Below are 27,789 nucleotides of genomic sequence, written 5' to 3' on the forward strand. Positions count from 1 at the left end.
AAGGAGTGGGAAGGAGGGAAAAAAGCAGGAAAAAAAGCCCCAGAGGCGGCGGAGTATAGGAGTTGTAGAAGAGATTTTGCGGCTGGCATTCGGCTGGAGCGGCTCTTGAAGTCGCTGTAATTGTGGTTCCGCTTTGCCGGACAAAATCTGTGGTACAACGGTAGCTCGAGTACCCATATTTCTCACTCATAGTCCTTCTATGAAGGATAGTTGGGGATGCAAATGTATGAGAAGCTCCATTTTTAAGGCAGATATCTCTGTAAATATCATTAAATTGTGTTGAAACTCTTCCCTTTTGTATAATTCAATTAAATATTACTCATTTGGGTACATATTGCATCAAATTGGTACACTTTGACGCCCAAGAATAACGTTTGCCTGGAAGTAGGCAATGAAAATGATTGCTCCGCATTCTGATCAAAAAGCGCTGCATACTTCCCGGCTGGGAATCCTCGGGAGAGCATCACTCGCAGATAATTCGATTGATCTTACTCGCTGAACGTAGCGCATCCATCCCATCTATGTACACAATTGCTGCTTGTGGCCACAGAAAGGCCTTTCCATGGGAAAGTACGAACGTGGAAAAGCACGGGGATATGTGTAGCCTATGCTATGCCACATGGAGCCATGGCTCCCTGTGCAAATGTTTGAGGGCGAATGGAGTGTATTCCCTTAACACGCATCATGACGCCCAGACGAAAAGCGTACAACTTCTTTTTCGTTCTGCACTCCCACCCTTCCCCCGGCCCCCCTTCCACAGTGCTTGGAAAAGCGACGAGAAAATGAAAAGTCTATAAAAAGTTAACTTTTTTAATACTTTTCGCATTTATATGTAATAAAAATCTTGTAAAATGCGCCTTTTTTGCACTTCACAATGCGCCCCATGTGGATGGGCATCCCCCACCTAGCACTACACCCCCCGAAACACCCTCCCTCGAACCACCCCTCGTTTAGGGTTCAGTGCAAAATTCTGTTATACTCGACTGGCGTCTCCGGCTTTCGGCCTCCGGCAACTTGCAACTATGGAACCACAGTTCTGGATCTTCCTGGTTCCACGGGGATCCAAGGAGGAGAGTCCTGGGCCTGGCTGCTTCTGTAACTTTTGTGTAACATTTGCTGCAACAACAAGTGGCAGCACTTGAAATCCAAGCGGCGTAATTCCAGCAGACGACCAGAACGAGAATGCTTCTTAGCCGGGGCTAAGCATCTCCTAGGGGGCTGCCGCTTCCGCCGCCCCGCCCGAATGAATGAGTCTTTGAGCAAAGAACGTGGAGATGTTGTCAGGAGCGAGGAGCGAGGACGACGACGAGGACAAGGACGGACAAAAACAACATTATTGAGGAAAAAGGTTTAATGCGGCCTAAGCTCTCCGTCTCCGTTTTCTTCCTCTAAAGGATATCTCGCCCTGATGGTGGTGGTGGTGGTGGTGGTGGGTGGGTCGTCAATCGGCATTTGGCATTTGGCATTTCTAGCCATGGCAACCCCTCTGCCCCGCACAACCCCCAAACCACTCCCAACCTAAACCCAAAACCCAAAGCGCTGATGAGGTTGTGCAGCAGGCCACAAAATCCCAGTTGCCTGCCTCCGCTGATTGGCCAACTAATCCCCTCATATCTTTGAACAGGGTAGCAGCGAGTCCGGGATCCCCGTCTGCCCCTCACCTTCCCTCCCCACCCCCACACAGCACGTTTAATAAAGTCCTGGAGAAAAGTGAGAGTGAAAGAGCTTTGCCGGGGCAAGCATTTTTCAATTTTTCACTTTAATCAAATTAAAATTCATTCGTTGCGCTTATGAAGCGTGCTAGGGCGTGGGGGGCACAGCCCAGGCAAAAAGTAGGTTTTGTTGTACCACTGTCTGCCGCTGACAGACGGAGCCGCGACGCGACGCGTCCCTTGCACATTGCCAGGGCAACGGGCCCGGCCCATGAGCCCATCCACCCACCAGCCCGCGAAGTTTGAATGATTTTTTGTGAAGCCTGATATCCTCTGGAATTATTTTGGGAACGAAATTCATGGAGTGGAGATTGCAGATCATCCGAAGCCGCTGAAAATTGCTATCTCGCTATTTTCTACTGATATTTACGCGAGAACCTACACAAGAAAACCTCTAATTGTCAAGAATTTCATTGGAATTCTATTTGCGAGGGTATTTTTTTTGTCTATCATCCAGCAGTGACATGCTCTGGCACTTACTTCTCATCGTTTTTTATTTCTTTGTTAAGTTTGCCAGCCCGAAAACTTGGTCCGCAGCTTTGCATTGCGGTCGACTTCCGTCTCCCGACTCGCAACATCCTCATCCCCATACCCATACCCATACCCATACCCATACCCATACCCATCCGCATTGCCATTTCCATCCTAAGTCCCATCCCCCCAGCCGAAACTCCAACGCTGCAAGGCATTTTTTGGGCAACTACAATGAATGTACATTTTAGGCAGAGACCCGGACCCAGACTCGGACTGGGTCCCGGGCCCAGACCCCGGCACGGATGCAACAGCAGAAGCAGCAGCAGCAGCCACCCCCCAGTTCCAGTACCATGGCCCGGGGCGATGAAATTTGATAAATATGCGTACATATTAGTTTCAGACCCACCCACGGATGAGCGAGAGATGAGAGCCAAAGCTCGAAATAAAACTAAAAAACAGCCCCCGGGCGGAAATTTTACTTAAATTGCGCTTTAAATTAATTTTCCCCGGCCAAGGACGAGCCAGAACACCACCCTTTCCCTGCGATGAGTGGTGTCGAGTGCTGTGCCGAGATTTCCGAACCTCCCAAAAGTGTGATTATGCAGCACTTCTGCAGGACAACTCGTAGGACTAAGACTAGGACCAGAACTTGGACTTGGACTAGGACTAAAACTTGAGCAAGGGACAGACATGATTGGGTTGGGTGTCTGGCACAATAAACTGCTTATGCAAATGCAAAATCAATAAGAAGGGCTGATGCTGATGTTAATGCCCCTCCTATTCGGAATGGAGCCCCGTATCTTTTTGCTCCCAGCACAGGAGTAGTCGAAGGAGTTTTGTTGAACGCTGCGTAATTTTAATTGGGAATTCATTTACAGAATGGTAATACAGCTGATGCATGATCTTCTTTTTATACCCGATACTCAAAATGAGTATTGGGGTATAAGTATTAGATGTGTGGTGAAAATGGATGTGTTAACGTCCAGAAGGAATCGTTTCTGACCCCATAAATTACATAAATATATTCTTGATCAGCATCAATAGCCGAGTTGATTGAGCCCTGTCTGTCTGTCCGTCCGTCTGTCTGTCCGTCTGTCCGTCCGTCCGTCCGTCCGTCTGTAGCCGAATCGTAGAGGATCACTATATCTTCTAGAATGCAAAATCTGAACTAGATTGTAAAATTATTATAGGCAGAATCAAGAAAACAATTTCATTCTCTCGCTCTGTTTCTCTCTAACACACAGGTTTCATGGTCGGCAAAATGTGAGTTCAAGGATCTCAGAGACTATAAGAGCTAGAGCAACCAAATTTGGTATCCACACTCCTGTGATATCGGACCATGACAGTTAGCTTAACAATTTCGACACACCCCCTTCCGCCTTCGCAAAGGACGAGAATCTGGGGCATCCTCAAATCTCGGAGACTATTAAGGCTAGAGTAACCAAATTTGGTATCCACACTCCTGTTAGATCTCATTATTAAACGTATATTGCAAAATTTCATTCCCCCTCTTTTTTTACATTTTTGTAATTTTATTTTAAGCAAAAACAATACAAATCAAAAAGAATAATTATACAATAAAAATCAATAATAATAATTATTCAATAAAAAGCAAGAATAATAATTATACAATAAAAATCAAGAATAATAATTATACAATAAAAATTAAAGACTAAAACTTCTGTAATATGTCACCATTAAACGTATACTTCCGCCCCCGAAAAGGACGAAAATCTGTGGCAGCAATATTGAAGATACGAGAAAATTAAAAACGCACAATCATAGAAAATTACCCTATCTATCAGATAGCCGAATCTGGATCAGATCGGAGCCGACGACACGCTCAGACTGATTTTCTGTCTTTCTCGCACGCACTCTTTGTCGTGTCGTTCAATATTAGCGGCGTCTGCCGGAGGAGAGCCATACTGATTAAGTATCGGGTATAAATGTAGAGTTGCGGCCTGCGCAGCAGACAGTCTTTACAGTCTATTCCTGCTCCACTTTCTGCAGCCAAGGCAAAAGTTCATTTCACTGTGCAGCCGAAAAGTGTGCTACGTATTTTTTAAACAGAAAAATGTACCTATATGCATTTCGGTACATCCTAGCTCAGTACTCGTAGAGTAAAAAGGATCGGTTTTTTAATAAGACCACCACTCCCAGTAGAACCAACTGTATATATTCTTAAAATGCCGGGCCAATCTGTAGATCGCGGCAGGTATGAGGACGCCTTCCGTTGCACAATTTGTAGTAAATGATACCACATTTGGCTTGGACCTGTATAAAAATCCAGCAAATATTGATACTTTTTAGTAAAGCTATCAGTCCCGCCCGTTCAAGTTCCACAAGAAACCTCACAAGCCTGTGGGAGAGACATCTTTTAGTAATAATAGAACTTATTGAAAATATTATAAATATTGTGAGTCCAAGCTGAAAAACTTACCATTTGTAGGAATGCACGGGTATGTACAAATATTCAGCACCCACCAATGAAAAGAATCCTTCGAAATTGACTTTGTTATTATTATTTTTATTATTATTGTATTATTATTAGCAATTTGTCCACTTAATTCGATTAAACTTTCATGCTTGTTTTTGCTTGTTTTTCGGTTTTTTACTTTTTCAAGTACACATAAATGATATACATATATATATATATATATATATATGTGTATATATATATTTTCTTGTGTTTTTTTGTTTTCGTATATATAACTTGGAGTCGGAGGCTCCAACTGCTTGCCTTTGATATATTTAGTTTTTGCCTTCCGTTTGACACACAAAAATTGCATATGTTTTTACTGTATTGTGTTGTGTTTTGTGGTGTGTATAATTATGATTAATCATAGATTTATGTATATATGTATATATTTATATATATATATAGATTTTTTATATAATATATAAGTACCAACTACAATACTTTAATATCAGACAATGTGAATTCTTCTGCCGCATGCTACAGTTTTTTGTTTTTATTTTGTTGCTTTCTTGCAGTAAGTATTTTTTGTTTCTTTTTGTTTCGTGGCTCAACAAAATATTTAGCAATAATGAAAATTGATATCATTTCTGTATTACCGTCATCTCCCTCATCCTGCGTCTTCTGTTTTTGAGTATTTACAAAAAATTTAAGAAAAAAAAGACTTTCTCTTTTCTTTTTCCTTTTTTTGATTTTGATTATATGTATGTATCTGCGTATGTATGTATGCACTCTATAGATATATGTTTTGTATATACGTAGCTTATCATATGAATAATTCTTTCTGCTGGACAAACACACACACTGGCTATTCGCATTAGTTAGACGAAAAACAGCAAAAAAAAAGACACATTCTATTCGAATTAATCGTGTGTGCTAGAGGATATGTGTGATTAGTGAAGGATATGCTTAAGGCATATGCAAATATGGGAAACGATAGGGGGAAATGTTCTCTAAGAATGCACTACCGAAACTTCGATCTCCGATCTCCGATCTTTCCGTAACATATATATATATATAAATACAGTGTGTATCCTTTTTGCATATATCCTTTATCCTTTATGCGTTTACGTTTACGTTTATGTTTTATATATTCATTTATCGTTAAGATTAGGAAAAAAATGTGGTTTAAATAAATAAACTGCTTGACATATCGACTAATGACTAATTTGGTTATGTTTTTGCATCTCCTCCCACTCATCCCACTCCTCCCACGCTCTCACGTGCTCTTCCTTTTTTTTTTTAGTATTTTTTAAGTACTTTCTCTCCATCTTTCGCTCTCTTTTCTCTCAAAGAGTATATTTTTTTCATTTTTTATAATTTTTTTTTCTTCTTTTTTTTGCGGAAACGGAAGTCAATTTGTCAGCTTGGGGATGTTGTTGTTGTTTTTGTTGTTGCTTTTGTTGTTCTTGCAGTCGATTTTTGTGGGTGCTATATACTGTTTCATATTTTTAAGTTTTTGTTTTTTAGGTTCTTTTGGTGGGCATATTGAAAATCTTTTGTTACCAGAATGCTAGTGATACAGTTACGTAACCCCTATGATACCTCACCCCCCCGTCATGCAATGTGGTTAAAAGAAGAGAACAGTGGCTCATTCCACTGCCATCATCGTCGCATCAATTTATATGCTAATGGAGCTCTGGCAACCCTATTTAAAATACATATGCGACAACACGCCTATTTCCATGCCACGCCCACCGCTGCCCCAACTTCCCCACTCCCCCCCTTCCATCACTCGTTTAATGAACAGCGAAATAAAATAATAAAAAAAAAAAAAGTAAAGAAAGAAACCCAATTTATTTAAATATATATAAATGCTTTATACGCGTACATTCTCATATGTATCCGTATATAAATTAATATGCTTTTTCATGGCCATACACCCACACACACACTCGTACTATATCCGACTGGCCACGCCCCCCTTCCACCCTTCAGCACGTTGACAAAATTCAGTTAACGCAAAATCTCATTTAAATATGCATGAGGGCAGGCGGCAGGCGGCAGGAGGGAAGAGGCAGGCGTCAGGCAGCCACAGCCGGCCATGGTCGGCGATGGAACCCGCAATTGAATTTCCACCATTTTCCCATTACCCCATTTCACTGCTGTACTTTTTGTTTTTTTTTTTTTCCCCGCTGAATCGCACTTTTTCCAACATTTATTTAATGCCTTTTTTCTGTCCAGGTAAAGAGTGTTTACGAGTATTTCCCGGCCAGACGTGACAAGATCTATTAATGAAGGGAAACAATGGACGTTTTGTACCATAATAAACCATAAATGTCAGAATGCTATAAGATCTACAGGGAACCGATGGGAGAAAGTTGTAGAATGGATAGCCACTAGGAAAATGACTTTAAAATGGATCGAGTGCACAGTAATATCTTTCGATAGAACTGGCCCACAGAAAAATAAGAAAGACTCAGAAACGTCACTTTCCTTAAATTCTTTGAAGGATCATTACAGAAAAGAAGGAAAAGGCGCGAAGATAGATCTCCTACACTCCTCTTTCCTAGTCCTTCCCCTTTCCCCTTCCACCTTGCACAGCGTTGGGTAACGATAACGCACATAAAAATGTTGTTTAAATTTATACAGTTTACAGTTGACAATTTTGCATTTATCTGGCTCGAGGACACACTCCCTCTCCGCGTTACCCCACCCCAAAAGAGTGCCCATGTCAGGGTCCGTGTCCATGTCCATGTCCATGTCCATGTCCCCATCGGTGTCCACGTCCGTGTCTGTGGTGGACACACGTGTGTTTATGACTCATACGCCATGTTGGTCAGCGGATAGCCAGATCCAGATGCAGATGCAGAACCATAACCAGAGTCCGGACCAGAGCCAGAGCCAGAGCCCGGGCTAATTATGCGTCCCTGGGCGGAGAGTGAATGCAAACACAAATCTCGGCTTAAATGCCGCCGCACTGCTGCTGACTGTCCCACTGTCCGACAGTCCCTGCATATGTTGCCCCCATTTTGATTTATCATACATCATGGTCATGGTCGGACCTGAATAACTTGTGAATGGTAAATGGCTCTAGAGGGGAGCATATGGGAATGAGAATGGGAATGGGAATGGGAATGAGGCGACAGCCATCCGACACATCATACGGCAATGGCAACAAAAGGCCTCAGCCTCAGTCCCAGTCCCAGCTATCGGCTGCTCCAGAGTAGGTGTCTCGTACCTCTGACGATGTGTCCCAAAGATCTCGATTCAGTCACTCTCTTGGCGGACACACAGGGGATGGCGGACAGCAGACATCGGACATTGGACAGGCAGGCCGAACATAAACATGAAAATAAATTCATTAAAACATTTATCAAGTTCGACACTTGGCTGTCATATATCATGTTACATTTTGAGCTCGAAACATGTTTAATCCGCGTGCCAGCCGGGGTAAAAAAATGTAACTGCAATCGTTCGAGGGTAGCAGGGGGAGGGGGGGCCATCAGCCCACGAAGTTCATTCCCCATATCACGCTTCGGTCTCTGTTTGCTTTTGCTTTTGGTTTTTGCTTTTTTTGTTTTTAATTTGTGTAACGTGTGGAACCATGTTGTCTGTTGTTGCTTCGTTGATGCATATCGCGCTGCCACAGTGGAAACCGGCTAAGGGGGAATGCAGCCATCACCTGGCGAATGGGCGTAGTCTGAGTAGTTGATCTACGATACTTCGGTACGCTAAAAAACAGAAAACCCTAGGAAAACTCTTCCTTCCCTGGGAACCATGGGCGATTTGCCGGTTGCACGTTAACGTTGAGGTATCACTGTATGAAGAGGTTCCCCCACAAATGAGTTTTCGGACGCTTCAAGTGCTCCATGGCCTACACACATGCTGGAAAACGAGTTACAAAAACTCTTCCCTCTGCCCCCCACCCCCCTCCCCGGCAAAGCCCTTTACACCGATCAATCTTTCCCTCTCTCAGTCTTTAATTTTAGAAAAAGACAAATTCAGATCGAACGAGAGAGAGAGAGACAGAGAGGGGAGTAGAACAGGGCAATTTGCATGCATAATTCAAATTGAATATTAAATTCAAATAAATGCATTTTAAATGAGTATTTTTTTCTGTTTGATGGCGAAACGGCGCGGGTCTCGAATTGACTTTTTATTGATGCATTCATCAAACAAATTGTTATGCAAAGGCGCGTGAAAAATCAACTAGTATATTGTCAATAAACATGTGCATAATTAACAAAAAATTCTTGAGAGGAGTTTTTCAATCAGCCACCAAACAAAAAGAATGCTAAACCGGAATCGAGAGCGTTGAAGCGTTGAAGATCAAAAAAAACCAAAAGCAAAAAATGTTAAATATTAAAAAGCAATTTGGCAAATATCGAAAAATGAAATCAATGTTTGGCTTAGAGAATGTATGTATGTATGGCATATGCAAAAAGTGTTTGAAAGGCCTGTGAAACGTTCGTTAGGGGTGTTCCGCGTCATGACATTGAAACACATATTTGGATAATCTTAATGGATCAGAGTTTACGATGAGGTATTCAAATTTATGTGGAAAATGTTGTCGATTGAAGTTCAAAATAATTAACATGGAAATTGATTGCTTTGATTTCCCTTCTGCTTTAGTTTTGATGTTCGGAGATGTTGTTGACGCAATCTTTTACACCAATTCCTCTTTGAATTCAATTTTGGGACTTGTTGTTCCACAGATCCACAAATGAGCTTGAGATCATCTTTAAGTGTTGCATCATTAGTCACAGATTAAGATCTCTCTGTGTTAAGTGTTCCATTCCACTATCCCACGCTGGAAACTTTTCCCCTAGTAGCAAATTCGCATAAATGCCCTACATTTTCCTTGACCAACTTTTGCACCACTCGGGCGGGTGCCCCTAATAAACTCTGTGTGATGTGTGCGTGTCCGTGTCCGTGTGCGTGTGTGAAAGCCTGCCGCCATCTGGCACCCCTCTGGTCAAGGCTCATGTTGTTGGTTTATGGCTGCACTTACTACTATATGTGTTGACTGTGGCCTGTTTGTCTATCCCCTCCCCCCAGTCCTGTCCCCCTCAATTGTCCATTGAATGTCCGATGTCCGATGTTTGTTTGTATGTCTGGTCTGGTGGCGGCCTCGCGACACGCGACGTTCAGCGTTTTTCGCACTTGTTTTTGTCTTTGTTTTTTTGTTCAATTTATAACTGTTTTTTATGGCCTGCATACCACTACGCCACTCCACCCCACCCCTCTCCGCTCCACCAGCTTCGATGTCACGTAACTGTAATTAGCATTTTGGTATTTTGTTGTATTAAAAGGGAGTATGTATTATTTTCTGTTTGTAAAATCATTTTATAGACTAGAGAAATGCCCCCAGAAAGAAAGATTATTAATCATTGGGTATCTCCAACGATTCTATTGAGGATGTTTTAGGCGTGTCTAGTGTTTAGGATTTCTCTCTCTCTCTCTCTCTCTGTGTGTGTGTGTATTTTTTTAAGGGGGCAGTTTTGAGTTTAAGTTTGAGTTTTGATTATTAATTTATAGCATGATGCCGAAGAAGGTCAAAAACTTGAGTAAACTGTACAATTTATACAAAAACCGATACCTAGCCAAGTGTATGAAATTGAAATCCGCTCTGACATATTCCGTTTCCGGTTCGATTCAACTGCATTTGCGGGCCCGCCGCTGGAAGCGCTTCATGCGCAGCGACCATTCGTCCTTCCACTCCAAAACGACTGAGCTGGGACCGATGGCCAGGTATCCAGGCGCCGCCTCCGAATCGCGTCCAAGTATAAGATATGATCTGCATCAAATGAAACAAAGCAGATAATAAGAAATGTTAGATTAACTATAAACTGCAATTAATTCACAGGGGCGTATGGATAGGGAGCCAGAGGTTTCCTCTGTCTGTTCGTCTCAACTGTTCAGAAGTTTTCGCCACCACCAAGATCGGGGTCACCGCTAACCTTACCACTTATCACCCCCGTTACATACACCTATCACGTGCATTTATACATATGTGAACACCTTTCACATTTCTTTTAAAGCAGAAAATATAGTGCAACGAAAGGTCAGATCAGGTAGGCCGGCTTCAGGACAGACCAAGAAGGACCATCTTGCCACCTGCAAGAACTCCTCAAAGCTGCTACCCGTTCAGTCCTCGGGTCTGTGGTCCGATCGATTCCAATCCCGACGATGGAGATTTGGAAATCAGAACCAGAAGAGTGGAACAATTCGAGGATAATGGAATCATTGAAAAAAGAAGTCAAGTCCTCAGAGAACCGATTATATTGGAGTCGTTGGAGCAAAGTGGTGGACCCTCGAGAACACCTGGAGAAAGGGTTCGGGATGTATCCTCCGAAGGGACTTAGAAGTTGTGAGGGACGAACCATCTTATACGGAGGCCAGTCTAACGAAAGGTTCCCGCAAATATTTCCCATATTGAGTAGTACTTACTTATTCAGCTTGATTTTGGGACACTGGCACTCGATGCTCTTGCGTGGCACCAGCAGCATCATATTGCCCCGACCGAGCAGGGAGCTGGTCGTGCCCGACATGGGATTCCGCTTGAAGATCGTCTGGATGTTGATTTCGTATTTGTAGATTTCATTCTGTCGTTCGATCGAGAACTTTTCCGTGCTAATGTCCTGGGAGGCGCGATCGTGGCCAATAACCTTGGCCAAAATGGCTGCAATAAAGGCACAAAAATGAATCGAAAATAGGAAGAGATCGTATATAGAGAGAGAGAGAGAGGGAGGGCGTCTCTTACCATAATCTTCCATGCAAAACTTGTTCAGATTGAGCTTCTTGGGACTGGCCTTGCACTTGCCGCAATCTGTGGAGAGATATAGGAGAGGGGAATTATTTTCTGAGGAAAATCGAGCTGGTTTTCTTTGAGTGTACTCACACTTCTTCATTTCCTCGGCCTGCGAGCCGCCGCCTTCCTTGTAGTCACCATTGCCGGCACTGCCACCGCCTCCGCCGGCACTCTCGGCCTGAATCATGTTCGCGTTGGTGGGCACTTCTGCAGATTGAAGGAGGAGAGAACCTGAGTTAGAGGAGGATCCGGTACACAGAAGGGGGAGGATCTGAGTCTGGATCTGGGTGGGGGTGGGGGTACTCACTGATGCAGGGCGCCACATGGGAGCGCGTCTGTTGGTAGCCGCGGGCACAGCGGTTGCAGGTGAGACCGGTGACACCCTCCTTGCAGGGGCACTGTCCACTCAGATGATTGCAGGTCTTGCCCGTGGATCCCACCGGATGGCAGTCGCAACCTAAAACATAAAAACATCCTCATTAGCGGGAAGAGTGGCGAATCTTTATTGGCCCATCTACGAGGGAGATGGGTGTCCCATCTGGCATCTGGCATCTGACAGACCACTGATTGATGACAGCTTATCAATATCAAGGAACACTTCGTATTCCGCCCAGGATCCCCACGTTCATCCTCGATGTCTCGACTGTCTAATTCAATCTATCTATTTATGTGGAATATGATGTGGGGGGAGGGGACTTACGTTTGCAGACTTTGCGATGATTTGGCGGCTTGGTGGCATCCCGATAGTAGCCCTCGCGGCAATAGTGACAATACCGTCCTGTCGTATCATGTTGACAGTTGTAGCACACGCCCCCGGACACCCGACCGGACAGCTTGTAGAGCTCCAGATTGAAGCGACAGCGACGGGCGTGTCCATTGCACTGACACACTGGAGGCACAGAGGCACAGAGGAAGAGAGAGAGTGGGGGAAAAACATTTGGTTAGAATATAAATATACAACTTTTTTTACTTGCTATAAATAAATCGTGAATATGGTACGTGAGGAGTACACATCCATATCTGGGTTTCAAAGTGAGAAAAATGGTATAAATGAAGCTTTAGCTACTTTAAAGCCTTATGTCTGCCTATCCTGAAAGGTTACTCGACGATACAATATGTTGTTGATAGTTATCTCGGTATAGGTTCTTCAATTATTTGATTCCCTTGCCTTTCAGAGCTGACCCATTTCCCAGCACAGCTGTACCTCGATCGTAAACAGTTTTTCGCTCATCAGCTTTCCCTAGTTCGTACCAAATTATAGGGATTGGCTAACGAGCGGCAGCCGCTTGCTCCCACAGAAACTGCCATTAGAGGAGCAGCAGGAGAGATGCCATCCTGGGGGATAAACCCATCGGAAGGGGGAGGGGGCTGGTCAGTGAAGCTGAAGGAAACCTAATCATTTAATGGCAGTCCCCCCGCTCAGCCTGCCCCTTCTGTTGTCATTAATAATTAATAATCATAGGAAATTGTTGCTATACGTGTTCTATTTTCTGGACAGGTGCGGCGGGGGCCCCTGCCCCAGTCCTGCATTTGGCTATGATTGATTATGGTTGCCGTTGTTGCCTTTCTTGATTGATGAAAAATGTTGGCCTGCGCCTAGGGAAGGGGGGGATTTCTTAATGCAGAGGCCCCGGCCCCCCGCCCCGAGGATGATACGATGGATGGTGGCTGATGTTGGCTACCTTTCGCTTGATATTTATTTATGGTTTATTTTGGTATTGATTTTTGCAGAAATTTCCACACTCGAGACACTCGAATGCGCCCCTTAATGTTCATTTAATTAGTTGGACAATATCATAAAATAATTTTAGCAACTAATTGGCAGCACTTGACTGCAATTTATGGTCGTCCCTGGATGTTTCCTTCGCCTTCGCCTTCGCATCCGCATCCGCATCCTCCTCCTCGTTCCAATCGCTGGCAGAAGGCATTAAGCGTGATTTATACACACACACACAGATACACACCCACACACATTGGCGTGGCATTGGGGGATTGTCCATCGATGCCCACGCAGGGAGCACGCATGAGCGCCTGTGTGCTGTGCGGAGCCCTTGGGGAGCGCCCTGGCTTTGGCTTTGGCCCTGGCTGGTGGACTGGTGCGACTATTGTGATTGCTGTTGCCTCATATTTTTCATATCTTATGTCTGCATCATCGACTACGACGACGACGACGACGACGACGACGACGGAGCAGAGCCTGACAACAAAGGAGATGTCCGGGGAAAGGGGCAACAGACAACGCGAACGGTCGTCCATCCGTCCGTTTATTTGGCAAATAATAACAGCAGCAGCAGCAGCAGCAGTAGCACCAACAATGGATACCAAGAGCAGACACTGACAGGAGCTAGAGCCAGGACCAGGACCAGGACCAGGACCCAGACGCAGACACGGACGATCCCTGGAATACTTATCGACGAACCATATCCTTGCAGCAGGCGCAGAACATGTGCTGCTCCTCCCCCGCCCCCACCACACACACACACACACACTCATATTGTCATCATCTCGTTGTCATCCTCATCCCCATCGTCGTTGCTCTGTCGTTGTGGTCGTTGCACAAATTAAAATGAATTTTATTTTTACTTGACACTCGACTTCATCTGGAGTCTCTCCATCCGAGGCGAGGCGGACCAGGAAAGCCAGGAAAACCATCGAGCATAACGACTTTTAGGTCTGGCATTGGCACTGCCATTGGCCAAATGGAATTATGGCCAAAGCAAAGTGGTTTTCATAAACGATCATGTGTGGTCTCGCAGTATTTGATGGAAAATTGACACCAAGAGACCAAGAACTGGCTGAGTCGTGCCTTCGTCGTCATTACTATGGCAAAGATTGAAGACAATATTCATTCCTCTTGTGGCAAGCATTTCAACCTACAACCTTCTCTTTCTTAGGGCATTGCCAGTTCGTTCTTTGAGTGTTTCTGCTTCTGCTTCACTCAAGAATTCCATCTCGTTCTCCTACTCATCTCCATTTCGCATCTCTCAGCTCTCAGCTCTCAGCATCTCTCATCTGCAATCCCATTGTCATTGTCCGTTCGCATCAATATGAATCTTATGAAGAGGACGAGAACCTTTTGTCCGGCAGCGGCAGAGAGCCCGTTGTTGTCCTGTTGTTGTCCTGTCGCTGTTTGCTCATATCACTTTTAATGATAACAATAATGATAATAATAAGATGCTCTCCACTCTCCACTCTCCACTACACTCTCTCTCTTTCGCAAAGTGTGACCCTGGGGCACGCTGTCTCTCTCTATTGTTGCCATTGACACGCATTGTAAATGAGTCGCATGCCCCATCGGAATGAATGGATCGGCCCCTGGACCCGTCCCCGTTCTCGCACTGAAATTCCATTGGCAGACAATTGGAAAAGAACTCGAAAAACCGAACAGACAAAAAAGGCAGCCACAAAATTAGCCTCAAAAGTGGAACATACACATTTGTGTTATTGTATTTTTTCGGTAAATCGATGGAAATCTCCGGTGTGTCTATGTCTGTGGAGCATATAATCCCCCCATATATAGTGGGGGATTTACTGAAGCATGTCCAAGTGTTATAGAACGGAATACGCGGATGGGGCAGGGGCAGGGACAGGGGCATTGGCTGGGGGAGAATGGGGGAGGATGCACTCAATCAACATAATTTCGGGGGAAACAATAAAACGCATTTTTGCGCAAATTTCCTTTACAGTTCATTTGATTTGTGGAAAACACACGCACACATTAGCCTCCCCCTCCCCCCCAACCCTTGCCCCATCCCCCATGTTTCTCTCACTCGAAACCCCAATTTGCACATCGCATGGAAAGAGAATGCTCTTTTGATATACGACCAGAGATTGGAGGCCCAGACCAGACCCAGACCCACAGCTAAAGAAAGAAAATTTGCAGGCGGTCGAGAAAAGAAAAGTTCATAATTTAGCTGCAATTTTAATTAAAAGCCAAACACTCCGAAGGAACACTCTCTTTTTTTTCTCTTTTTTTCTTTTTTTGTGTGTGTGGGGGGGGGGGAGGGGGGCAAATGGAAATGCCATTGGAAGAATGGGAATCGACGGGGGAAAACACATGCAAAAAGCCAACGAAAAGTGCGAAAAAACACCAACACAACACACAGAGAAATAAAGGAAAACATGTGAAAATCATTTTGCACCATGCCACAGGAGGGATGGAATGGGGCATTGGGGCATTTGGCGCCGACAGATAAGCCGGCAACGGGCCACGGGCCACGGACCACGGACCACGGACCGACGCTCCAACGATCCGACGGGACTGGACCCCAGAGAGGAGGTTCTTCGGTCGACGAGTCTCTGGGAGTTATGTGCCCGTTTGTTGTAAAACGGCACAAAAATTATGGGCGAAAACCAAACAGGCCTCGAAATTGTGCAGAGACAGGGGCAGGGGCGACAGTGGGGCCCAGAGGCTGGGGCGGTGGAGCCGCCTGACAGACCCCCCCTTACCCCCTTTCCCATTCGTATACCCCATCTATAAACTGGCTACAAAATGTCTAAATTTCTGCCAGAAAAAAAGAAAGAGAAAAGTGGGAGGAACTGCAACAAAATTTGAAAGAAAAAAAAAAACGAAAGAAAGAAAGACTCTGGCCAGCGTTTTTGTTGTTGTTGTTGTTTTTGTGTTTTTGGGGAGCGTCTGGGACCTCAATCCGATATGATATGATCTTGAGTATGAGTACAAGTATACGTATACGTATTCGCATTCGCATTCGAGGCAAGGAAGAGTCGGAAGAGGCGCCTCACCCAGAGTGAATGAGTGGCACAATGTTAGCAAATGGAAATGAGCCACAAGAGTTCCTATAAATTACAAGTACAAGGCATTTGCTGTGTTCCCAGGAAGTGCAGTATGCACAGAAGAGGTCAGGTCATATATGGGTTAGTACTGAACCCACTGAGTATTCCCCATGGATATGTATTTGTGTGCCGAAAATCGATGATTAGTGGCACATGCCTATCTCTTTTAGGCTCTGTATAGCTAGATCTATAGTTATAGATTATTCTTTGGACACATTTTCCTCAGGAATAGATTCAGTTTTCAGCATTACTCCCAGGCAAGTCAATTTTTCATTCGTATTCTTCGGAAAGCCAAGGATTCAGCGTAAGATACCGTTCATTATATATTTGAAATTTGTTGTTAAAGAATATTTCCTTGGCGGACATTCATAATTCAAGTTCTCTGATGTTTTATGATTGAAACTTGCAAGACTTCTCGACTGAGAAAAGGGAGATGTGCTTTCAGCTTCTAAGCTGCACATTTTATTGCACGGCTACTCTGTAAGAGAAAAAACCAGAACGAGCCAGAACCAGATACTGATTTCCCCCGAATTACCTCTACTCTTACCACAGCTCCACCGCAGGCCTCTGTGGCCTTCTACTGAGTTTTCCTGGACTTTCTTGCATTTTCTTCTTGTTTTATTTCAATAAAATGGCTTTTGGTTAGTGATTTAGGGCCAAGAAATAAAGCGGGCGGGCCTTTCGTTTTCATAATTTTCGGTGTGGCATATAATTTGTGTGTCTGCCACACATGCCCCATGTAAAGAGCTTCCCCCCCTCCCCACCCACACACACACACACACACACATGGAAATACTCGTAAATTTGCCTCATCAAGCCATCCTCGTGCTGAAATTTGCTTTGCCTGCAGAAAATGTTGCTCGAGTCCCGTGTCCTTGTCCGTGGACCCTATTCCAAGGACCTCGACAATTTTTCAGCTGTGCTTTTTTTTCGTCGAAGGGAGTTTTCATGTGTGTGTGTGTGTGTGTGTGTATAATTTTCGCGCCCGTTGACAAGAAAGTTTCCCTCATTTCTCGCCTTTGGTTTATTTTCGCTTTCATTTTTCGCAATTTTCCCACTCTCCCTCTCTATTGCTCTTTCTCTGTGTATTTCTGTCCCTTTTTGGTCCCTTTTTGTGTGTGATTTTATTTTTATTATTATTTTTATGTACTCGCATTTTTTTCCGACGGCTCGACGACGATTTTGGTGGTTTGTGTGTTTTAGAATTTCGGTGTGATTTGAATTCTCAATGAGATGATGCCCATTTTCCCCTTTCCCCATTTCGAATGGCAGCCAAAAATGGGGGAAAATTTGTTCATTGGAAATTGTTGTGGGGGGAAATCAAGTGAAGCATGAAGGCAGCAGACAAAAACAGAAACAGAGACAGAGACAGACAGAGACTCTCTCTTGTGTACGCCTCTCATACATTCCCCATTAACCATCTCTCTGTCTCTCTCTCTCTCTCTCTCTTTCCGTCTCCTTCCATCTGTTGCTATTTCTTTCCAAGAAGAAGCTTCTCCTTTCTGTCGTTCGAGTTTTTTTTTTGCCAATGATTTCAAATGTGCTGCCACGCATAATTTTATTTATTTTTCAATTTTTCAGCCTCTTACTTTTCTGTCTCTCGGTCTTTCTTCTGTTCTTTTGTTCTTGCTGTCTCTTTCTATTGGTCTCGCATTTGTCTCACTCGCTCTTCGGTCTGGGCGGGGGGGGGGCGAGTCCTTAAGCACTTTGCTTGCTTATGGCCCGGGTCTGTTATGATATCCATGAACCTCTCCCCACCTTCGTACTCCTTCTTCGACTCCTCTCAAATCCTGTTGACACTTCTCCCACTCTCTCTCTCTCTCTCCCTCTCTGGCTCTCTCTTTCTGCCTCTTACAGATTTATGCATATTTTTGGTTGAGTTTCAAAAATTTGGGTTGCCCAAATATTTGTCGCTTGAATGACAACCGATTCTTATATTTAGACATTGAGTGCATCTGTCTTCATTCTCATCCTCAGTCGAAAAGATAGAGACGGAGAGAGAATGATAGAGAGAGACAGAGAGGGAGAGAGAGAGTATGAGTACATAGAGGTCTCCTCACTCGAAAAATATCGAAAAAGGGTTCCATTTTAAAGATAATTCCTTGAAAATACCAATATTTCTCATAAAATACATTATAAATATGATATATCAAAGTTTTTCCCCCATTTCTGTGGCATCAACTTTGGGGTAACCTTAGAAACGTTGCGCTCTCTTTAAGGACTGCTAAGCTACTCTGTGAGTCTCGTTTGAATGCACTTTCTTTGGGTACAATCATCGATCTACCATTGAGTCCCATCTGTCTGTTCAGGCCACACTATTTGATGGTAATTTTCTTACATTTATTCATTCGAAACAGATGGATCACTTAACGGCAATCCCCAGCCACATGGATGTTGCATGGATGGAGAAACCGAATTTTCGCCCATTAATTTCGCCTTCAAATGAATGTACTTTCAACGCCTTCTCTCATGGAGAAATGTGATTCTCCCACGAAAATTGCGGGTCGCGAAATTGGCTTTTGGCATCCAAAAAATTATTTATGGCCCTGTGGGTGGGTCGAGCATTGCATTAATGTGGTGCCATCGACACCCCCACACAACCGCTGAAACGGGCAACCGATGGAGTGACAACTACCACAACGATGATGATGATGATGATGATGTTGGCGATGATGATGATGACGCCAACACTCGTATTTGGCAAACAAATTATGCCAAAAAGTGCGCATTGGGACACACACAAAATTGTAGACCCAAATCGGAGCCAAATCGAGGCACTCTCTATTCCCCAACCCCCCCCTCCCATAGCCCCCACTCTTTCGCTGGATCGAAATTGCCTGGGCGTTTGATAATTGAATTGAAAAGTTTGTGTGTGCCTCGCACAATCAGTGGAAAACCCATTGAGACGCCATAATTCGCAAGATTCGGTGCAACTTTAAGGTCTGCCTTTTGGAAGGAAGGACAGGCGCTGCGGCAGAGAAGGCGGGGGAAAACCGGGTAAATGGTTAATGGTTAATGGCAAGATGGTAAATGGAACATGGAAATTGAGCAGATTGCCGCCGCCAAAGACAGAGAGAGAAAATCAGAGGGGAAATGCAACAGCAAATGAATGAAGGATGATTAAACGGGTCCAACAAGAGAGGGGTTGCGCTCTCTTTGAGTACATGCCTTACTACCAAGCCACACTGTGAGAGAGCCACGGAACATTGCTGCGTTCATTCTGGGTCCAGATTTGTTCCTTCTCGTTGCAGAAATCTGTTCCAATGTCTGATATCCCAAGAAATCTTGCCCCCAAATGGTCGCTCCCAGGACAAAGTTTAAGGCCTTTCTTTAGGGTATATACTCGTACCTTATCGTTTTCTTCAGACAAAACTTGTGGTAGTCCCTGGTTTTCCAGAGCTCGTACATTAGCATTGCCTTTGGCTTTGGCCAGGGCTTTGGCCTCCTGCCTCCAGCCATGCCTGCCCATGCTGCCCTGAGTCTTTGGTCTTTGGTCTCTGGGTTTTTGGTTTTGGTTTTGGTTTCAGTTTCGAGACGCGAGCATTTTCATAAGACATAAATTCTGCGATTTAGCTAAATGTGCTCTACGGACCCATGGCTGGGTAATTTGTGGCATACCCAGGGTCTCGTACTCGTACTCGTACTCGTACTCGAAGGACAGACATTGTGCTGCCAGCAGGCTGCTGCTATGCAAAGAGAAAAGATAGAAAGAAAAACTGCAGCAGCATTAAATTACGCTCTCACATGGGGTACAGCCCAGGAGATGGCGAAGGAGATGGCGATGGCGAAGGCGAAGGAGAAGGAGATGGAGCCACAGCCACAGCCACAGTCGGAGCTGGCAGACAAGGAAACTGTCGGACAAACTGGCGGACAGACAGACAGACAGACAGGGCGGGGGGATGCTGGAGGAGACGGGGACCCAGACAAGGCGACTCTGAGACTCTGCGACAAGCTCATATTGCTTTATGTCTCTCTCCCTCTCCAGTGCCTGGTTAAGCGCTTTTAATGGGACATTTTGTAAGTAAATTGCATTAATTTCCCAACTTAGGCGCGCACCCAAAAAAAAAAAGCAGAAAAGAAAATGCATTCGTACAGAGAGAGAAAAAAGCAGAAGAGGGAAAAGTAGAGAGAAGGAGACTGGTTTCCAGCAGATGACATACGACCATTGGCCGTTGTCAATGTGCCATTCGATGATGGAACGATTTATGAGGCTCTTCTCTTCTCCTCTCCTCTCCTCTCCTCTCGACTCGAATCGAATCGAAGCCTCGATTACGATTGGGCCACCAGAAACCGGTTGGCAATTCGATTTCGATATCATCGAGCCGCGCTCCGATCTGGTGGTGTCTCGTGTCCGAATCTCGTGTCTTGGTCTCAAATCAAAATGCAATTAAAAGCAGAGGATCGGCCACTGACACAGCGGGAAAATTGTTATGGCCTGTGCGCTCTGGCGCTCTATCGTGCCACATCTAGCTGCAAGTGTCAAACGGGTTGGCATCATCATCATCATCATCGCCGAAAGCCGGTTAGAATGGAGGGAGACTCACGAATCGGGAATACTCTATGGGGTAGCTCTCTCACGGAGTAGCTAAGCACTTGAATGCGCACTCTCTTCGCCGCCAGCTCTATCCTAGTGAGTGTTTTCCTTCAGGAAAACACAATATCACCCAAAAGAGAACTCCTTGCTAATAATTATTATATATTTCTTGCCCACTTAGAGAACCAATATACCCCTCGAAAGTATGGGAATACCTTCGGCAAAGGCCATTAAATTATGCTTAAGGATTGAGAAAAGCAAGAAAACTAAAACGGATTACATGAAATATGTGTGAAATATATCAGAGGATTTATTGGAGTGCATTTTGAGAGTTGGGGGTCATCGAACGGCTTTGGAAATGGCAAAAATAATAATTAATTTGTCTGTCAGATTCAAAACTTTTGTTGAAGAAATTTTAAAGCCGTAAACAAACAGCATTAATGAGCTCCAGCCTCCTAGTGCCCATTATTTTGGGCATTTTAGAGCCTGGCTTAAGCCAGTTTTAGCCCCAGTGGAGTGTGGCATGTGATGCCTTTTAATCCGTGCACTAGCCAGCCTCTCGCAGGTGGCGAAAATTCCGAGTTTCCCTTTCAACAATTTGCAGCTAATTGAAGGGCTTACAACTTTGATTGCCACTCGATGGAACTTTTGTTGTGGCTTTCGGGGCAAAGCCCTCCCACTCCACTGCACTGCACTCCACTCCACGCCCCATCCACTCTTTGCATAGTTTTCTAATCTTCCCGGGGAAAAGCTTCAATATTTTCCCTCTATATTTACACACACAGATACACACCCATACATTGTACTCTCATGCAGATAGCAAATATGCATGAGAATTTTTTCGTATTTGTATTTTTTGTCGAATGATTTTTGCGTATTGTCCAACGGGGGCGGGGGCGGGGGCGGGGGCGGGGTAGTAGGGGAAAACAGGGGGAAAAATGCAAAGCTAAAATGCTTAAAATGCAAAACTAAAAGCTCTCTCGGTGCTCGCTCTCTTTCTAGTCCCCATTAGCCATCTCTTTTGCTCTCATTGGGGGCGCGTGCGTGTGTGTTTGCTAAGCGGCAAACAAAAGCTGTTGGAAAACATAGAAAATCCTTTTGCGATACAAAGTGCAGCTGCAACAGCAGCCGCGCCAGAGGTTAGACGAGCAGTAGGCACTGAGAGAAATGGACCATACAGCAGTGTACACTGAGGAAAGGGAGGGACAAAACACTCGACAAAAGTCTGGAAAAGTAGCTTATTCGTAATCGATTGAGATACATTTGGGATTCAGTTTCGAATTGCATTGAGATTCATCCTAAGAACGTCCCTTAATATACAATTTGGTTCGTCATGCGGCAGCTCCCCTCGGCCGTTTCAGTCAGTTTGGGATCTCCCGAAATATCCCCTTGAGCCTTGAGAAAAAAAGGCTCAAACTACGATTGAGACCTCTATTTTATTCCCATTTCTTTGGCTCTCCCAGTGTGGCTTAGCAGTTAATTGAACATACTTAGGAAGTCCTCTGAGTTCTGGCCGGGAGTTTTCTCTCTGTGCAGATGGAGATCTGAGGAGCAGCATCTGCGTATTGACAAAGCAGAAAAATTGTGCAAAATAAGCAGCCGGAAAAATACAAAAGAAAGCAGCCACGTACCAGCGAAACCCCCATCCCCCCACACCTACACACACACCGCTACCCCCTGTAGCTGTCCACCATTTTGGTATTTTCGCTTAGAATGCATCATCCTTAAACCCTTTGTTGGTGCCGTGGGGTCTTTAAATTGTCACACTGCAGTTTTTTAACCCAGAAACACATAAATATCGAGAGCTCAAAGGAGCAGAAGAGGCAGGAGGAGGGAAACGGCGGTTGTAAAGTGCATGCGGGGGAATTCCCCACGTCTCCAGGCATCCACGCATCCTGAGCAGCTAAAAGCTTTTCCCAGGGCGAGCGAGAGAGAGAGAGGGAGGGAGGAGCATGCGACATGTGGCAGTGGGACTCCTTATTGAATGCTCATTATATATGACACACAAAGTGGTTCCCCAGAGAGAGGCAGAGTAAGAGAGACTCGGAGACAGACACTTGTTGTGTCGTGGGGTCAGAGTTCAAGGATTTGTATGTGTGTCAGAGTTAATTGAATTGATCCTCCACTACTGTGCCAGAAGGCAGCAGGCGAGAAGGAAATCCATTAGGAAGAAGAACCCAATATGGGAACAAGCATAGGATCCCTTCTCGGGTTCTTGCCGGGTCACGTTACGCATACGCCCCCGTGCAGCGTGTGTGTGGCATGCAGCAAGCAACTTTGTCGTTGGTTCATCTTTATGCAGAACGTGGAATGTGCTTAACTTAATTTAGTTCGAGTTACTTAAAAAACCTTTTAAAAATCGCAGAGCAAACAGTAAAAACAAAGAGAAAGCCCAGAGGAAAGAGAAAAAGGGAAAAACGAAGCGAAACCAAAAACTCAAACAAACAAAAAAAAAGCAGAAACAAAAACAAAAAACTTTTCGTTGCCAAAAAAACAAAAAAAAAAAAATGAACCGAAAGAAAAACAAAGCGGAAATGGAGTTGCCGGAAAAGCATCATCGAAAGGAGGGAGACTGGAAGTGTTGCCTTTGCTGGTGCTGCAACCTGCGGTGGCACGCCCCACATATGGAGATTATCTGATTAACTGATTAAAAGGATAATGCACAACGAAGGGCAAAAGTTGCCCGGGGACTTACATTTCCAAAGACTTTCGCATTTGCCAGAGGGAAAGCCCTCTAATGAGAGGAAGAGCCAAAGGAAAAACCTTTAAGAAGAGCAGCGTCTATTTGCTTGGACCCTCCCCCCACAGCAGCCGCAAAAACCTAAAACTATCAGCTAATGAAAACTCTCGCAAGAGGAAAAAGCCCTCTTTCCTCTTTTCCCCCACTTTCCTCTTGTTATTTGCTTGGCAAAAACGGAAATACATCAAAATAAATGCCAAAAGGGAAAAGCCAGAGCAAGTAGAAGGCAAACACACACACGCACACACACACACAGACACTCACACACACGGACACAGACAAGCGGTGGAACAGCAAAATGCAAATATGAAAATTTTACAATATGAAGGATGCGTGTGCCAGGATGTCCCAGGATGTGTGGAGGCGGCTGCTGCGGAGGACCCAAAGAGCTTCCAGGATATGAGAACACCATTGGCCATTGGCAAATATTGGCCTAAACAAATATTTGGCACACTTCCCCGCCCCACCCCCCTTCCAAAAAAACCATCCAAAGAGCAACCCTCTTCAAGGCAGAACTCTGGAGGGAGGGAGGGTTGGGGACATGCAAAAAAAGGGTTGAAAAAGCGAAAGGCAGCGAAAATTTCTACCTGATGTCAAGAGTAATTAAATAAAATGCCAGCAACAGAAGCACACACACAGGACACACCAGATACGGAGATACATAAGGGTACGCGCACGGGCAGGGGATGATGAGTAGGGGGAGCGGGGTACGGGTCTATATGCAGATAACATGTAAATACACAGCCGGGCACATAGTGTGGATAAGAAACCAACAAGAAGGCCAAGAAAATACACAAAATGAATCAAATTTCCATCAACAAAATTGGGAATTCAGATGGATTTTGATGGGCAGAAAGATGGGCGTAGTTTTTGTGGACAGTTTTGATAATGAGAGCTCTATAAGATCTATAAGATAAGATCTATTGGTATATTGCTTCTAGAATGTGGAACATTCTAAAGCAAAACATTCCCTTGTCGGTGATCGTTGAAAGATCCAGAAGGTCTTTTCGAAAATATAAACGGTCTAGACCAAGTCTAACCTCTTGCCAAAGGTCATATTAGAACACTAGAGCTGCACTAGAGCTATCGCTAAGCCACACTGTTGAAGAGAAAGAAAATCAAATCACGACTAATGATTCCTTCATTGCTGCGACTATTTAATGATAAGATCTACTACTAAAATAAAGCCCCCAATCGACTGTCCTTTTGCTGAAAGTTTGCCTTTGGTTTTGGGGCCAACTTAGAGAGAGAGAGAGTTCTCTTTTGTGTTGTCAAACCCCCCATTGGATGCTCATTATGAAGGAGCACTGCCGCACTACCGCACTACCCGTCAGGACCGACTGCCGCTCATCGAGATGTCCGGGTCGAAGGAGCCGCCAGGAGTCGTCGAGTCATTAAATTACCTTCCAAGAGAAGCCAAAAAGGCCAGGAGGATGATGAGACAGGAGCCGGGGACGGAGACGGAGACGAGAGGGGGATTGAGGATGCAGCAGCTCTCAAGTTGGAGGGCGGGGCAAAATTGAAAGAAAGCCATGGAAAACCCTGCCAGAAAGTAGTGGCAAACTTTTCTTCTCTTCTCATTTTCTTTGGCTGGAGCTGCAGCGAAAAGTCAAAAGAGGCAAAACAAGAAAGAACTGAAGGTAAAAGTGTAATGAGAAAAATTTGTAAGCTCTCAAGGAAAAAGATGAAAAAAAATAAAAAGTACAAAAACAATCATCAGGAGGCAACAAAGGAGGCAGGCGGCAGACGGCAAACGACAGTGTGGCAGTGTGGCAGCAGGGGGCACGATGTCGCGGTGGCAAGGTTAAATAAAACTTCTGGCAATAGTGTGACAATTGGGGCGTTCAAAGGAAGGTAGGAGTGGCACAATTGTGCGCTTAAAATTTGCCTTTCAAATACACTTTTCAAAGGGTCCGAGGGCTGTCCGTCACGGGGAACTTTACTGTTACGGCAAAGCAAACGAATATGTGACAAGGGTATAAAAGGCTTCGGCTATCAGAGCTGTCAGTTCTTCTCTTCCTTTTTTTTGAGGTGATGTCTTTGAGAGCTGTCTCCGACTGACTCTCTGGCTGCCTCTTTCTGCTCTGCCTCTAAGTAGCTGTGTAATAAAATTACTTTTTAAGTGCGCTGCGTACCTGCGGATGGAGGTGGGGTGTGGGCTGCGGGCTGCGGGGGCTCTGCCAAAGGCAGACAGACGATGCGCTTCATTTGCTTTGCCAATGAAGCAAAAAGGCAACCCCCCAACCAGCCACCGGCCCAGAAAATGTCAACGTCTAAGTCGGAAGTCATTTGAATTATTTAGTGGAGAAATGAGATGCCGAAACGAGGTCATGCCACAAGAAGAAATCGAATTTTCCTTCATTCCAAGAGCGAGTGCGAGAACACGCGGCGTATGAGTAATTTTTTGGCACCAAAAGAAATTGTCCAGAAATTGCCACAAAAGAAAAAGAAGGAGAAAGAGGGGCAGATGCTGTAGACTCCTTGTTTTATGACTGTGTGTGTGTGTGTGTGTGGGTGTGTGTGGCAGGAAAAGTGCAATATGCCTCCTACCCATAAAATATGTTGCAAATTATGAAATATTTGAAACTTTTTAGCCAAGGAAAAATGCGGCAGGCGCCAAGGCTGGCGCCATTTGGCCAGAACATAAAACGGGGCCAGCCAGACGGCAGGGAGGGGGCGTCCTTTGCGTGCTGGGTCCTGCATCCTCCTTTGGGGCGCCTCCTTTATGGGCATTTAAGTTTTCATAAGTTGTGCAAATAAATTTTAATCGAAAAATGCGCCAAAGCAATAACCAGAAAAGCGACCCAAAAGGAAGCCCCCGGCAAAGCCCAGGAGGCCCCAAGACCAGCTGCAGCTGCAAACTTCCTTGGGGGTGGCTCTCGGGGAGGCCACCCGCGTAGACAGCCCCCACGTGAAGCGGCAGGAGTTGCAGAAGAGAGAAATAATGTTCGGATTTCCGTGCGAGAGAGCAGGCAGAAGGAAGGATCCTCCATCCCAGAAAACAATCAATTTGGCGGCACTGCATAGGGTTTTAGATTTCATAGAATCACAGCTGCTTCAGCCATCGATTAAATGATACTTTTCTCGATTCTCAGAACTCAAAACATTCCAAAGTTTTTTGGCTTGAATCATTCGGTTTGCTTAAACGTCTTTCTGCATTCATAGATGGTGGAGTTCCGCCGGAAAAGGTTAAAGGAAGCCACATCAAATCGGCTATGAGTGCGGGTTAGAGGCGGGATCGGGGTCTGAAAGGGTAACACATCACGACAGGGTGTAATAAAAAGCTTAGGAAACGTTCAGCTGTATGTAAAACGTTTAAAAAACGCTGAGCCAAATGACTGGAAAACATTATGTGCAATGATACGAGAACGTTTTCATAGGAAAAGGTTTTTGATAAAAGAACAAAAACGGGTAGGGCTCTGAAGACAGATAAGGAGGGAGACAGTGAGGTGGTGCTTCTTGCTAAGCTACTCTGGGAGGTATATACATTCCTCTACATGTCGCCTGATGTTTGAGCTGCCTCTGAGTACCCCTACTAATAGCTCCCTCTACCCTCTAACCAACCCGTAGCTCCCTCTGTATCTGAGCTCCCAGTGGATTTGTATCTGCATTTGTATCGGCATTTGTATCTGTCGTCTGTCGTCTGCCGTTGTCTGTCTGGTCGTCACCTTTTGGTAATGACATTACTCTCTGTGCTGCAGGGCAGGCCAATTTGATTAGCACCCTGGCAAAATCATTAGCAAACACACAAGTAAAACAGGGGCCGAAGTTCGGGACACAATACTCCCTCTCGTAGCAGCTGCCCCCCTCGAGAACAGGGCAAACAGTCGGAAGCAAACAAACAATGAAGCAGAAGGCAGAAGGCAGTAGGCAGTAGGAGGCATGAGGCAGGAGTGCCAGAGTGGCAGAGTGGCAGAGCGGGAGAATCCATGTTAAACATATGCAAACAAGTGAATGGAGCCCGACATTTGTCGACTTCGACTTGGACTTGGCGGCGTCTCCATTCTCCATCCTCCATCTGCTGCTGTTGTTGTTTGTCGAGTGCTGCTGCTGCTGCTGGTTGCTGCTTGTTGCTTGTTGCTCCACGAGCACAAATAAGCAACAAATTAAATAAGTAACAAAAACGGGAGGAGGCATACAGCTGGGACTGGATGGAATGGAGGATGGAGATTGGGACCCAAAGTCGATGGGAGAGGTTGTGGACGGAGGATGTCAGACCCGAAAGTCGAGGCAGCGCTGGCGGATGGGAGTATCCAAAAGTCGGGCCAGAGATGGGTCTCCGAAAATCGTTGGAGCCCCCTCCGC

At 45.0% G+C, this 27,789-nt stretch overlaps 1 protein-coding gene across 1 annotated transcript in view; it reads right to left on the reverse strand.

Moving 5' to 3' along the window:
* Window positions 1-8,979: 8,979 nt before the first annotated feature.
* The window catches only part of LOC6598401 (netrin-B), a 64,846-nt gene continuing 46,036 nt past the window's right edge, over window positions 8,980-27,789 (reverse strand). The window contains exons 2-7 of the mRNA XM_002023488.2: window positions 12,117-12,305; window positions 11,724-11,873; window positions 11,507-11,623; window positions 11,369-11,434; window positions 11,056-11,287; window positions 8,980-10,402 (exon numbers count right to left, since the gene is read on the reverse strand). Coding sequence (XP_002023524.2) covers window positions 10,261-10,402; window positions 11,056-11,287; window positions 11,369-11,434; window positions 11,507-11,623; window positions 11,724-11,873; window positions 12,117-12,305 — 896 coding nt within the window. The 3' untranslated portion in view covers window positions 8,980-10,260. The remainder of the gene's footprint in view (window positions 10,403-11,055; window positions 11,288-11,368; window positions 11,435-11,506; window positions 11,624-11,723; window positions 11,874-12,116; window positions 12,306-27,789) is intronic.

The sequence above is a fragment of the Drosophila persimilis genome, unplaced genomic scaffold, assembly GCF_003286085.1.
Source record: "Drosophila persimilis strain 14011-0111.01,24,50 unplaced genomic scaffold, DperRS2 tig00000579-arrow-pilon, whole genome shotgun sequence".
NCBI lineage: Eukaryota > Metazoa > Arthropoda > Insecta > Diptera > Drosophilidae > Drosophila > Drosophila persimilis.